The 13718-nt window shown below is 33.6% G+C and overlaps 1 protein-coding gene across 19 annotated transcripts in view; it reads left to right on the top strand.

The window, feature by feature from the left end:
* ATG4C (autophagy related 4C cysteine peptidase) overlaps nucleotides 1–13718 on the top strand; it is an 82425-nt gene that overhangs the window by 45104 nt on the left and 23603 nt on the right. For all 19 annotated transcript variants that reach the window (XM_077937452.1, XM_077937379.1, XM_077937857.1 and 16 more), the window contains 4 exon segments: nucleotides 510–646; nucleotides 5469–5547; nucleotides 6207–6283; nucleotides 12992–13111. In XM_077937452.1, the coding sequence (XP_077793578.1) occupies nucleotides 510–646; nucleotides 5469–5547; nucleotides 6207–6283; nucleotides 12992–13111 (413 nt within the window).

The raw sequence follows: 13718 nt of genomic DNA, 5'->3' as shown, positions 1-13718 counted from the left end.
TCCTTACAGGTGCTGGATATTAGACCTTTGTCAGATGTATAGTTTGCAAATATTTTCTCACATTCAATAGGTTATCTGTTTACTATTTTGATAGTTTCTTTTGCTGTGCAGAAGCTCTTAGTTTATTTAGATCCCATTTGTCAATTTTTGCTTTTGTTGCGATTGTTTTTGGTGTCTTTGTCATGAAATCTTTGCCTGTTCCTGTGTCCAGGATGGTATTGCCTAGGTTGTCTTCTAGGGTTTTTATAGTTTTGAGTTTTACATTTAAGTCTTTAATCCATCTTGAGTTGATTTTTGTACATGGTGTAAGGAAGTGGTCCAGCTTCAGTCTTCTGTGTATGGCTAGCCAGTTATCCTAGTGGTATTTTTAACTTACTAAGACATTTCTGGTGATGCCAGAGATGACATAGCCGGCTGTCCATTGTGGGTGGAGGATAAATTTGGGTAAAAATATTTCTGAAAATCACTTTTATATAAAATTTAATACATATTCATTATGTTTTTCTCAGTTTACAATTGTGATGTAATTGATAAACAGAGTGCTTCCATGACTTCTGATAATGCAGATGACAAAGCTGTTATTATTCTAGTTCCTGTTAGACTTGGTGGAGAAAGAACCAACACCGACTACTTAGAATTTGTGAAGGTATGAAATAAGTGCTAATTTTTTTAAGGCAATACTAGCTAATATGAAAAATATAGAAGGTTTGCAATTTTTTTTTCTGTTAAATGAGTAGTGATGATTTTACAGTCGTATGTCGTAAAGTTTGACATTAGAGATTTTAAATTTCAGTATTATAAGACCAATGTGAGTTGAAGAGCACAGTGTTCTATAACAATGAAAAGCCTTTTAGTCTTTGTAGGTAATCAGGGAGACACAAATGCAGCAATAATCATAACCTGTAATATAGTTACAGTTTCATTATTCTTATTTGTAATTTTAAGTATGTATCTTTATTCATAAAACTAGCATTAAACTATATCACATTAATTATTGAAAAAACTCTATTACTGCTATATTATCTCATAATATGTTTCCTGTGACACCATGATGTCAATAAGAGATGAGATTATTTATGTAGATAGAAATAATGAAGATATGAAGATAGTATTTGGAGGAGTTCCAACTTTGTTTTTTTTCATCTTAGCCAGTTAAAAATCGGTTCTTTGTGGAGCACATTGTTTGGTTTCTTGCACCAAAAGAACCTGTGTAGTTATGTTACCTTGTTTTGGGCACCAAGACACTCACTTAACGATAAAATGCCTTGGAAATAGTTTCTGATTAAGGTGAAAGTTTTTAGATTTTTTCATAGTTTCAATAAAATTCTTCATTTTTTAGTAGTCTCTTTTTGTAGCAATAGTTGGAATTCTTTAAATGGAGTGTTATGGGATATAGTAATGTTGAAATAAAGTCTGGATCTGTCTTTTATGATTAATAACAATTTGTTCCTTTCATGAGGCATTAATCCCATATTATGGTCTCTGTATATTTAGTTGGAATATCTGTTCTCAGGGTAGACTGTGCTAATTCTAGAAATCTAGAGCAGTTGTTTTTAACATATGATACATGGAAGTTTTTTAGCTGGTATATGGGCTTTTCTTAATAGTTACTAAGATTTTGGAAGCACATTTGTTACAGTAACAATACTGTGATATATCAATGACATATTAATCTTCCAAATAAAGGTAAGGTTTTGATGTCTGACATGTATCTTTAGTAGGGGTTATTGGTGCAGTGTGAGAAACTGTGAACCACTTCATCTAGAGAAGCTGTTGAGGGTTTTGAGACTTCTGACATGTTGTCATCTCTAGGTGGGTTCTAATCAAATCTGAACTGGATTCTTTTTTGCCTTCTCTACTACCATGAGATGATTAGAAACTGATGCAGTCTTGGAACTGATTCCTTTAGCCAAAGTTTCATTCCTGGTGGAATGGGCTGCAGATGGCTTCAGGCATGTTTCATCTGACTGAGGACTTTGCTATTTGGTGGTATTGATAGTATTCATCAGATGGTCACACTGCCTAATGCTCTTGAGTGATTCATGGTTAATAGCTTAACCATGGTTTGTAGTGAAATGTAGCATCCTGCTACATTGTATGAGGAGAAGGAAATTTGGTGTGTGTTTTATTAGTCCTTACCACAGGAGGTTTATTTATTTATATTAATTTTTTTAAGGACCTGGAATGAGGAAAATCCAGGATATTCCTTTTCTTCAGCAAGACAAATTAGGACTTTTCTTTTTGTAGTGAAACAAACTATGGTTAAGCTGTTAAAGTGAAGCCTCAGTACCTAACATATAGGAGTTACTCGATACATATTTGTTAACACTAATTTTTATAATACTTTTCAATATAAATTTATCTAAAAGACATAGAGAAGTTAAGTGATATATTCAAGTTCAGATAGCAGACTGGGTGGCAGAGACTAGACTTTTCTTGACTCTTAAGTTTGTTTTTCATATTTTTCTCTTAACACATGAACTTTTTGAAAGGTAACATTTTCTTGAGCTTCTCCTAACTCTGTTTACACTGTAGTCCACTAAAGTGGGAGAGCAGTGACTGATGAAACATTTTGATTTTCCAGTTACGTAAAAATGGCTGTAATGGTTAAGTGGAGTAGGTTATATGATAGGTATTATGTTTGGCCAGAGGGAATGGTTGAGTCAAAGCCCAAATGAGAGCATGTAAAGAGGTATTCACTTAGAAGTGAAAGGTAGTGTGTTCATTAGCCCTAAAAGAAAAATATTTTTTTTCTTTTTCTCATGTATGGTCAGCCATTGTATTTTTTCCTGCCAAACCAATGTACATTGGTGAGTCTAAAATTTACTGTTTAGTTCTGTTTTTCAAATTTATTGAACAAGGTATTTCAGAGATAGTGCCAACATAGCATCCTGCTACATCGTATGAGAAGAAGGAAATTTGTTGTGTGCTTTATTAGTCCTTACCACAGGAGGTTTATTTATTTATGTATGTATATATTTTTAAGGACCTGGAATGAGGAAAATCCAATATGTTCTTTTTCTTCAGTGAGACAAATTAGGACTTTTCTTTTTGACTGATTACTTCAGTCTTATTTATTGCTTCATGGATACAGCTCAATAAATTTTCACCACTAGAAAAATAACTGTGAAGAAGCTCTTTTAGGAACTGAAAAGTGTTTCAATCCAAAGATACAGCCTCTTATATGTAATGGCATTCTAGCTCCTAATCTGCTTCTAAGCATTTATTGCTAAACCTGCTCTAATGCGTTGCAAGGGAAATACAGATGTCAAGAACCAAAGTCTTTCTTCCATTACTTAGAACCATTCATTTTCTGAGGAGAGTCAGTGACAATTCTTGCTATATATTTTTTTCTTTCTTTTCTCAGTTGTAAGAGACAGAACTTTCACTGCCTCACAGGTCTCTATGATATAAACATTGCATTTCAACTGATTAGACTGCCTCACGGTAAAGTAAGGCACCCTCTAATTGTATTAAGGATTTTTATTTAGGGGGAAAACAGTAGAATTCTTTATTAATAAGTAACTTTATTACTATTTAGTGAGATTTTTGACACAATTTTATCTTTATTTTTAGTTAGCTCGAAGATTTTAACCTGATATGCCTTCTCCGTTTTATTTAATTTTTTTCAGTTGCAGCTCTCCATTTCAGAAAAAACTTTATGATATTTTTACAATACTAAAAATATACAAGGTTGTTCTTTAGAGGGTGTCCGAGTCCATTTTTTCCTGCTATAACAGAATACTGGAGACTGAGTAATTTATAGAGAACAGAAATTTATTCTCTCACAGTTCTGGAGGATGGGAAATCTAAGATCAAGGCACTGGCATCCGATGAGGGTCTCCTTGCTGCGCTCTCACATGGTGGAAGGCAGAAGGGCCAAAAGGGAGTGAACTCTGTCCTCATGTGGCAGAGAAGCAGGAGAGAGAACCCACTCCTGCAAGTCCTTTTTATAGCAACATTGAGATTTTTGATACAATTTTATCTTCATTTTTAGTTAGCTCTAAGGTTTTAACCTGATATCTCATTCATGCAAGCTCTGCCCTCATGACTTCTAAACACCTCCCCACAGGCTCCAGCTTTCAACACTGTATTGGGGATTAAATTCCCACACATGAATTTTGGAGGGAATAAAAATGTTCAAACTATAGTGGAGGGTTACTTATAATAATGAGAACTTGGAACGACTTAAATATTTATGGTGGAAGTTTTAAAGCACATTTTGTTGTTATCATAAAATAGAATATTTTTCAGCTACTACATATTGTTAATATAGATTTCTATTTATTGATAGGAAAAGATATTCATGACATAATGAGCAACAAAAGGTTACAATGGCATATGTTGTGAGATTTCACATATATAAAGTTGTATTTGTAAATCTCTGTGTGTATATATGTAATATAGACAGATGTTAAGAAGGTATTCCCCCAAATGTTAATAATGATGAGCTTTGGTGTTGGAATTTTGGAAAAGTTTTACTTTTTTCTGTATTTCCTGTATGTTTGTGTGTTCTCTATGGTTTGGTTACTTGTTAAAGGAAAAAGAACATTTGTCCATATATTATTTATTTTTGTATCTTATAGATTTCAAAACATCCTCTCATTTAAGAGGAGGAAAGCTTAACTATTGTTTAATAGTTTTGGGATTTTATAACCTATACTCTATCATTATTTGTGTTTTATAGGATATATCAAAATTATTGCAGGAACTATTCATAAGACATTAATTCATTCCACTAGACATTTTAAACTTACTCAATTGGACATGTTTTTAAAAAGATATAGAGTTGATTTGGCCTAACTTAGAGTTCTGCTTAGAATAGATTGCTGAGGGGTGTATTAAATAATTTATTGTGGTATTCCTGATATTTTATGATTAGTAAAATAAATTGGTTTTAAATGCAGTAATAATTATTATTTTCCTTGGATTAAGTTGTTTTCATTACTCTTTATATTTATTTCAAATGAAGTAGCATAAAAAATTTGAGTGAATGCCATTGATTAGAAAATGGCTTTCAGTTTGTGATTCCAAGACTCAAGGTTCAATGAAAACAGCAATAAGGTCTAAGAACTATTGTTAGCATTTCAAAAAGCCTGACAAAAATTTTACGTTGATCACAGTGAGGCTGCACCAGCTAACTGGAAGGCTAAGTGTATTGGCTTTGGCAGGAATTTTATTGCCTTAAGGTGATAAAATTGATTATCTCTCTATGTAGTAGTTGTTTAATGTTGTTGAACAACATGCTGATCAAAATATTTGATTTGTCATGTTAATGTTGAGTGATTTAAAGAAAAGGAAGGCAGTTTGGAAGACAAGTGGATTTCAGAACCTGGGTGCAAATGTAATATAAATGATAACTGGTAGTGGTAAATTTGGGAACTACTAATATTAGTAATAGAAATTGGTTTGCTTTGAATAATTACCACTTGTCTCTTGACTAAATCTGTATTAATTTTTTTTGGCAGGGTATTTTAAGCCTGGAATATTGTGTGGGTATTATTGGTGGCAAACCTAAACAGTCATATTACTTTGCTGGATTTCAAGGTTAGTGATTTAGTAAAACATATTTCTTCATTATTTTCTTTTAAAAGTCAGAAAGTTAATATGAGATCATCTGGAAACAGGATGATTAACAGAGCAAAGAGAGTACCTTATACATTCATCAGTCCTACTATCGCCACTCATTTGTCATTTGGTCCACAACATAATTAGATTCTGTAAAATGTATGTTTAATTTCTGTTATTGCATAAACAAGGCATAATTTATTGGTTGCACTAAACTTCAGAAGACATTGCTGCCACATTCTGGCAGTTGCTATTTACATATTTACTTTTTACCAGTTTTAGTGGTGCAAGTTGATGATAAAATGACAAGCAATATGTTCTTCCTGTCAAGATAAAGAAGTGCAATACATTTTTCATATGCAAACTGTAGAATATAATTGTGTGTTTGTGAAAGTAATTTTATCACCAAAAATTAAATGACAGTCTCATCACTTTATAAAAATTCTGCTTATACAAGCATATTTGATTATGCAAAAGTTAATCTATCCTGTGCAAACCTATGTTTCAGTCAATGAGTATCAGTCTGGCAAGCTGTTACTCCCAGATTTTTTTCAGCTATTCTACATAGAAATTGGATTGTAAGCAGTGTAATAATAAGGTGTTTTTTGAATTACTTGTCTTCTGTTTTGTCCTTGTAGATGACAGTTTGATTTACATGGATCCTCATTACTGCCAGTCTTTTGTAGATGTCAGCATAAAGGATTTCCCTCTTGAGGTACTATGGATAAAGAGCTGATACTGTTTTCTTACCATATGAAGTAAACTAATTATTTAGAGATGTGCTAGGTAGCTATACTTTTATAGTATTATAACTACTGGTTAATAATCAATATTTTACTGATTTATAGAACCATAATTAACACAGTGGTCAAAGGTTAAGTACTTTGTTGCTGAATTTTAATTTATGATATACTTTTTCCTTCATTTATCTTTGTCTCTAACTTGTTAGAAACCCTGGCCGTACTAAAATAAATGATCAAGTCTCCAAGTAATTTTGTATAGAGACAGCTAAACAGTACTGAAGAATTTAAAATGTTAGGCCTGTTTTAAAAAAAAAAAGAAAAATATAAGGGGATAGACGAGTTAGAGTAACAAAGCAACTTAATGAGATTATCTGCTAAATTATTTTGCTTTGAGTACAGTAATTAAATCTTAGCCTTTAGTTGGAAGTTTTCAAGAGCTTAGTTGGGTTTCTAATTTTTTTTTTAGCTTTTATTTCTTAACCTCTTCTTTTCCTTTATATAGGTCATTTTGTGATCCAGTATTTTTTCAGAAAGATTTGAGAGTACATAAATGAAACATGTAATTATTACATGGTTTTGATTGTTTTCCCAGTTGGTGCTTTTATAGACTAAAGTAATTTTACAGAATAAAATAATTTAAATCACTTGAGTGTCATGGATCACTAATTTTCAAGGACTCGATGAGTTGCAAATGTAGTTGAATACTTTGTTTTAGTAATTGCTTGCTCGCTAATATTAACACCTAATAGTATTTAAGAGGTAGAATGTGAAAATAGATAAACCACAAGGTTAAAATCTGGTTCAGAAAGATACATTATAAAACATTTTGGCATCCTTTGTAAACTATTACTTCAATTAAAGTATAAGCATCTGGAGGCCAGACATCAGGTCTATTTTGTTCTTTCATAGTATCTTGCACCTTAATAAATATTTGCTAGTTGACTGACTGATACTGGGGAAGGCACTACAGAATAATTGTGCCATGTGAACTACATTGTAATTCTCTTTCTGCCTTGTGGTCTTGTAGCACTGATTCTTGTGTTCAAGTTACATTTCCAGTAGATCACTGCCAAATTGACTCCTTATAAACCGTAGATACTTGAGATTTAGATGGAAATTGTTCTTAGTATTTTAGTATTACCTAAATAAGCAAATTAAAAGATTATTGGTCTGATTATTTTGGCCAATAGAGAGAAATTATCCATCTGATATTTTGAGAGACTGCAAAGATACCAAGCAAATGAATATCCTGGCTATGTGTATACAATCAAAATTAGAAAGGCTTCAACTCATTATTGGGAGACTGTTGCAACACTCCAGGAGGGACTTATTAATAATAAAGGTTTGAAGTAGGCTAGTGAATAGTGAAAATGGAAAGGAATAATTGCTTTTAAGATTTTACTGTGTAAGGTAAAATTTGTTAAAATTGACTTCTTAAATGCACAGAAACATTTCTTATATATTGGGACACTTATAGAATGGGTTTATAGATGTTATATTTTTGAGATTCTGGTAGAATATCTTAATCTGTGTGGAAAATTCCTGTTAAAAATTTTTATTTTTCTGCAATGAAGGGATTTATTTTAGTTGCATCACTTGTTTTCCTATGAAAGTATAATATAAAAATTATATAGTTGTAGAGGAATAAAATTTCACTTTTTGCTTTTAATCATCTTTTAAGTTTATAATACACCAATTGAAGGTGTTTTAACTACCCTGTATTACTAACCATCCTCGCTTCGCTATACTGCTTGTATATTTATAGCTAGTGAAATTTTTTAGTTGATTAATATAAAAAATTATATGTGTATTCTAAAACCACAATTATACTTCACTTATTAAAATCATTTTTATAGGGAACTTTTTGGATCAGTATTTTTTTTGGTTAATAGATGGAGAAATTGAAATCTTAAATCATCCATTGATTCCACATAAATAATTGCTGGTAGTCCTTTGATATTTTGAGTGCTCTAAATCTAATAGATTGTGAAATTTTAAGGAAGTGGGATGATATGAGAATATTTGAGATTGAAGAAGAGATTTAAACAGATTGCATCTTTTGTTATTCTTACAGTGTTGAATTTCTACATTTCTAGAATTGAACTGTTAACATTTTGAAACCAGATCAGACTAACTCATTTCTTTCTTTTTTAATGAGCATTTTCTAGGTGCAAGGGATTGTCCTAAACTCTTGAGTCTTTTGTTGAATTCTTCTTCTCTGTGGTTCCAAGTGTTTTGATTATATACATTTCCATTAATGTTTAATTCTTGTGACATTTTCTTCTGAAATAAATTAGTATATACTATTGAATTTCTGTACTAACCTTTAAGAGACTCTTCCTCATTTTTAGCTATCTTCACTGAGTTTTTAGCACATTGTGAAGTGAGCATCGGCAGTTATATTTGGATCCTAAGTCTAGTAGTGAAGATATGCCAGGGATATCTTTGGTTAGGAGTGACGAATGGAGGCACATGGTTCAGTGTGAGGGCACATTATAATGTAGAAACTCACACTGTAATTTTCAAACAGAAAATGAGGTTCAGAGGAGCAGCATGAACAACCTTAAACAAAAGTCATCAAAGAACAACTTGAAATTAGAAGGGAATGAGAAGAGACCCCAAATGGGCTTTGGCAGTGAGGGTATGTAAGAAAAGCTTTATTAATAGACATGTTAGTTTGTTCTGATTACTGGGTCCCCAATTCCAAATGTCAGATTTTAGGAGGTTCATACAGTGGTAACTGTTTTAATCTATCTTAGGAAATTCAGAAATAGTGGCAGTAAAGCTATTAGAATTATGTATGTGGGCATCTAGATAGATTGGATGAGTGAATTCATCAGTGAAAGATAATACCCTTTATGAATTACACATGTGAACTGCAATTAGTAGTAGGTTTTTTTGTGTTGTTTTTTGGGTGGAGGATAGGGTTTTGCTCTGTTACCACTCAGGTTGGAGTGTAGTGTGTAATCACAGCCCACTGTGGCCTTGACCTTCTGGGCTTCAGCAATCTCCCCACCTTAGCCACTCAAGTAGTTGGGACCACAGGTGCGTGCCACCATACCCGGTTAATTATCAGTAGGTACTTTTTAGTAAGGGTATTTTTAAATTAACTGTCTTGGATTAATTAACAGTAGGTACTTTTTAGTAAGGGTATTTTCTAATTAACCGTCTTAGGAAGCTTCATCTGAATCACCAAAATAGCATAGCTGTACCTATAAGCATATGTTTCAGTATTGTTTTTGTATGTTTAGGTAATTAGACTTCACTATTCTAAACAATATGCCTAGAATAGTGCCTGTCATTTTGTAGGTGCCTAATAACTATTACGGCAATTGGTATATAATGTATCAAAAATTGAAATAAATGGGAATTGATTCTCCCTGGCCAGTATTTCCAGAATCACTGTTACAGAAGTGTATCTAGTAAATACTCCTTAAAGTGCGTTTGTCAAGTAGATGCTACTCCTCTTACCATTGAATTTTAAAAATTAAAAAAAAATCTTAAGTGCATAGCTCAAAAATTATCATGAAGTGAACATAGCCCTGAATTAGGAAAATATTTGAAAGTTTAACTTGTTCTGCAATAGACAACAGTTGCGAATTGTAAATTCATGTTGGTTGGCCTTAGAATCTTCTTGGGTGAACAAAATGATATGAATAGCCAGGCGTGATGGCTCCCACCTGTAATCCCTCCACTTTGGGAGGCCAAGGTGGGTGGATCACCTGAGGTCAGGAGTTTGAGACCAGCCTGGCCAACATGATGAAACCCCATCTCTACTAAAAATACAAAAAAAAAAAAAAAAATTAGCCCGTCATGGTGGCACGCGCCTGTAATCCCAGCTACTTGAGAGGCTGAGGCAGAGGAATTGCTTGAACCTCAGAGGTGGGGGTTGCAGTGAGCAGAGATTGCACCACTGCACTCCAGCCTGGGCGACAAGAGTGAAACTTCATCTCAAAGAAAAAAAAAAAAGTTTAAATGATATAAAATGCCTCTCTGTTGTATGAGTCCTAGTGCTCATGCAGCAATACCCAATAGCAGTTTCAGTGATCAGAGATTTCTGTGTTTTTGTGAATATTTTAAAAGTTCTTTGTAGATATTAAAACAACCATGAATAACAATTTAGTATTTGTTATTATCTATGATGATTGTAGTCAATACAGTGAGATAGTAATAAGACTATGCTGGTTTAGTATTATTGGTTCCTACATGAAAAGCCTTTTAAAATTTAAAAAGTTTTATTTTCTAGAGATGGAGTTTTGTTCTGTCACCCAGTGTGGATGGAGTGCAGTGCACCACCATAGTTCACTGGCGCCTCAAACTCCTGGGCTTATGCGATTCTCCCACCTAAGCCTCCCAAGTAGCTGGGACTATAGGTGAACGCCACCACACCTGGCTACTTAAAAATTTTTTTAGAGATAGGGTCCTGCTATGATGCACAAGCTGGTCTCAAGCCTCTGTACTCAAGCAATCCTCCCACCTCAACCTCCTGAGTTTCTGGGCACAGGCATGAGCCTTACTTAAGTTCTTACACGAAAACTTTTACCAGTGCTTCACTATAATATAGGATACCCTTGTAGATGAGTTCAAAAATATGTTATTAGACCATGTACAAGCTTTTGGCCCTCCTTATCCCCAACTGGAAAAAAAGTTAAGAAGCATTCCTTGTTATTGTCTTTGGAATGAGCGGGGGAAATGATTATTTGTAGATACCGTGTATGTAGAATAATTTCTTATAAATATGACTTAGAACTGTGATATATACCCTAATATACTCATTCTTCTGTAAATTGTTAACTAACAAGTTTGTTTAGCTTTTCTGTGCTTTTCTAGATCTGTTTTAAATATTTCTTTGCAAATATAACAGGTGGATCAATGTTAGAAAAAGTCCAACTAAGATTATACTTGTATTGACTAGTGCCATGGAGGTTCCAGTTTGGCTAGGTTGAATCTCAGTGTGTAAAGTAAGTTAGCTAAGCATTTTGCAGAAGTCATAGTTTTGAAAACTCATTTTTTGGCCTATATTAACTGACGTATTGTTGGATTTGAATCTCATATGCAATTGAACTTTTCATTGGAAAAAAAGCAGCTTGAATGTGTATATTTTGCATATCTTTTGGTGATGATATGCGATACAAATTGGGTGACTAGGATGTACAGGGAGAGAAAGAGTGACTTTAATTGATTTCACCATGACATAACAAATATGACAACTTATTTTTCTACATTTTAATAGATAGCATGAAGTTAAAAATCCCTTAGTTTTAGGCATTGAATATAGGGAAATTATAACTTTATGAGCGCAAATCCAGCCCCCCTCCCCTCCCCTACCCCCCCAACCCTCCCCTCCCCTCCCCCTACCCCTTCCTTCCCCCCTACTCCCCTCCCCTCCCTCCCTTCTCCTCCTCCCCCTTCCCCTCCCCTCCCCTTAATGGAGATGGAGTCTTGCCCTCTGACCCAGGCTGAAGTGTAGTGGCATGATCTTGTCTTACTGCAACTTCAAAACTTCTAGGCTCAAGCAGTCCTCCTGCTTCAGCCTCCTGAATAGCTGGGATTGTACATGGGAGCCATAGCACCCAGCTCCTAGATTATTTCTTAATTGAGCTTGTTCTTTAATTCAAATATTTCCCACACTTGTCTCCCATCTGCCCAGTTCTCTCCCTTTCCCACAAACTTGTTAATTTTTGTATATCCTTAGTTTATTTATACAAATATGAATATATCATCTTACGTTCTTTTTAACACAAACTTATTTTTTCTACATACAGAAAAAGACTTGGTCACATCAGTGATTTTTAAGGACAGGCAAAGCATTTAAGCATGAAAAAAATTTTTTAAACATAGTACTAAGGTGTGATTGTGAAGAACAAAAAGATTGCAATGATTATTTTTATATTCTGCCCTTTTTCTACTTTTGTATTCCCTAAAGATGCCAAACTCTAGCCAAATCCATTAGCAAGACAGTAGAGAAACTAGGGCAGCCTCCCCAGCCCATTTATATCTGTGGCACTGTGTCTGTTGGAGAAAAGTGAACTAAAGAGACAAAAGGACTGATGAGAAAGAGAGCAAGGACCATAATGGAATGGTTTCACCTGTTCCAGCCTGTTGTCTGAGAAGAAACAAGAATTAAAGCACACTCAAAGAGAAAGTTGAAGAATATGCAGTTATGTACTAATTGTGTGAATTGCTAAAACCCTCAAGTTGACCTATTTTTATATCAATATAGAACATTTACCTGAATCTGTGTATTTGTTTAAAAAGTCTTGATGTCCTTGTTAAAAGGTTAATAAACATTACCCAAAATCTCCAACAAAACAGACTTAACTGCATTTTAATAGAAGTGACTAACTCAATTCCAAGCCTCGTACTAGGCTGTGCATATCTATTTCGTGTTTTCAAGTGTTAGAAATGCATACCACTTTTGACACGCTTCCTTACTTTTGCAGAATGGCACTAATGTCACAAAAGGTTGAAATTTGGTGAATTAAATATATACAAAAGTTGGCTCTGTATTTTATAGTTTTGCAGAGTGGGGAGGACTCTCTGCACAGGCTGAACTAAAACACCATTTGAAAATCATGTTTATAGTGATGGGAAAAAGCTAGATAGGAAATTTTAAATAATAGTTTTATATATACTTGTCTATCAAATACATTAATCCTAAAGAACTTTAAAAATTACAGACATTCCACTGCCCTTCTCCCAAAAAGATGTCGTTTCGAAAAATGGATCCCAGCTGTACAATAGGATTTTACTGTCGAAATGTTCAGGACTTCGAACGAGCTTCTGAAGAAATCACCAAGGTACCTTTATTTAAAATATTGTATTTGTAAATGACCTAATTTTATTAGAGACAGACTGTCAAAAGGCAAAAACCTGTAAATTGTGATATTTTTATAAAATTTCCTCTTGAATGTTAATATTATTAGGACCATTGTGAACTGAAAAAAAAAGCTATTTGAGGAATCTTAGCGTTTGAGGCAAATGAAATCAACTAGTGACCAGTTGAAAGTAGTGATTGGTCCACTAGGTGGCACTGTTGAAATAAAAATCCTTTTGCAAACTGTAGACCGGTGCGAGCAATTAGGTTATATTCTATTTGAAGAAGATTTTAAAAGGGCAATCCCTTAGGGGTAGGAAAAAAATTAATGAAGTATTTGATCAAGCCAAATTGTGCATTATTTCTTGTTAGTCCAAGTGCTTCTTTGATTTTTTTAAAAAGAGAAATGGTATTTTTGGATTTCTCAGAACTGCTTTATCAAATGAGCTGTGTTTTTACCTTCCAATAAGCTTGTCTAATCTGATCTATTCTACTTATAGGATCTTGGAAAGAGGTTTATTTAACTTCTTCTCTTTACATTTATACTTCTACATTTTTTTGGTCCTTGAGTACTGCTAAAACATTTATGG

Source organism: Macaca mulatta, chromosome 1 (assembly GCF_049350105.2).
Source record: "Macaca mulatta isolate MMU2019108-1 chromosome 1, T2T-MMU8v2.0, whole genome shotgun sequence".
Classification (NCBI taxonomy): Eukaryota; Metazoa; Chordata; class Mammalia; order Primates; family Cercopithecidae; genus Macaca; species Macaca mulatta.
Note: the sequence above shows the minus strand (reverse complement) of the source record. Positions and strands in the feature narration are given on the sequence as shown.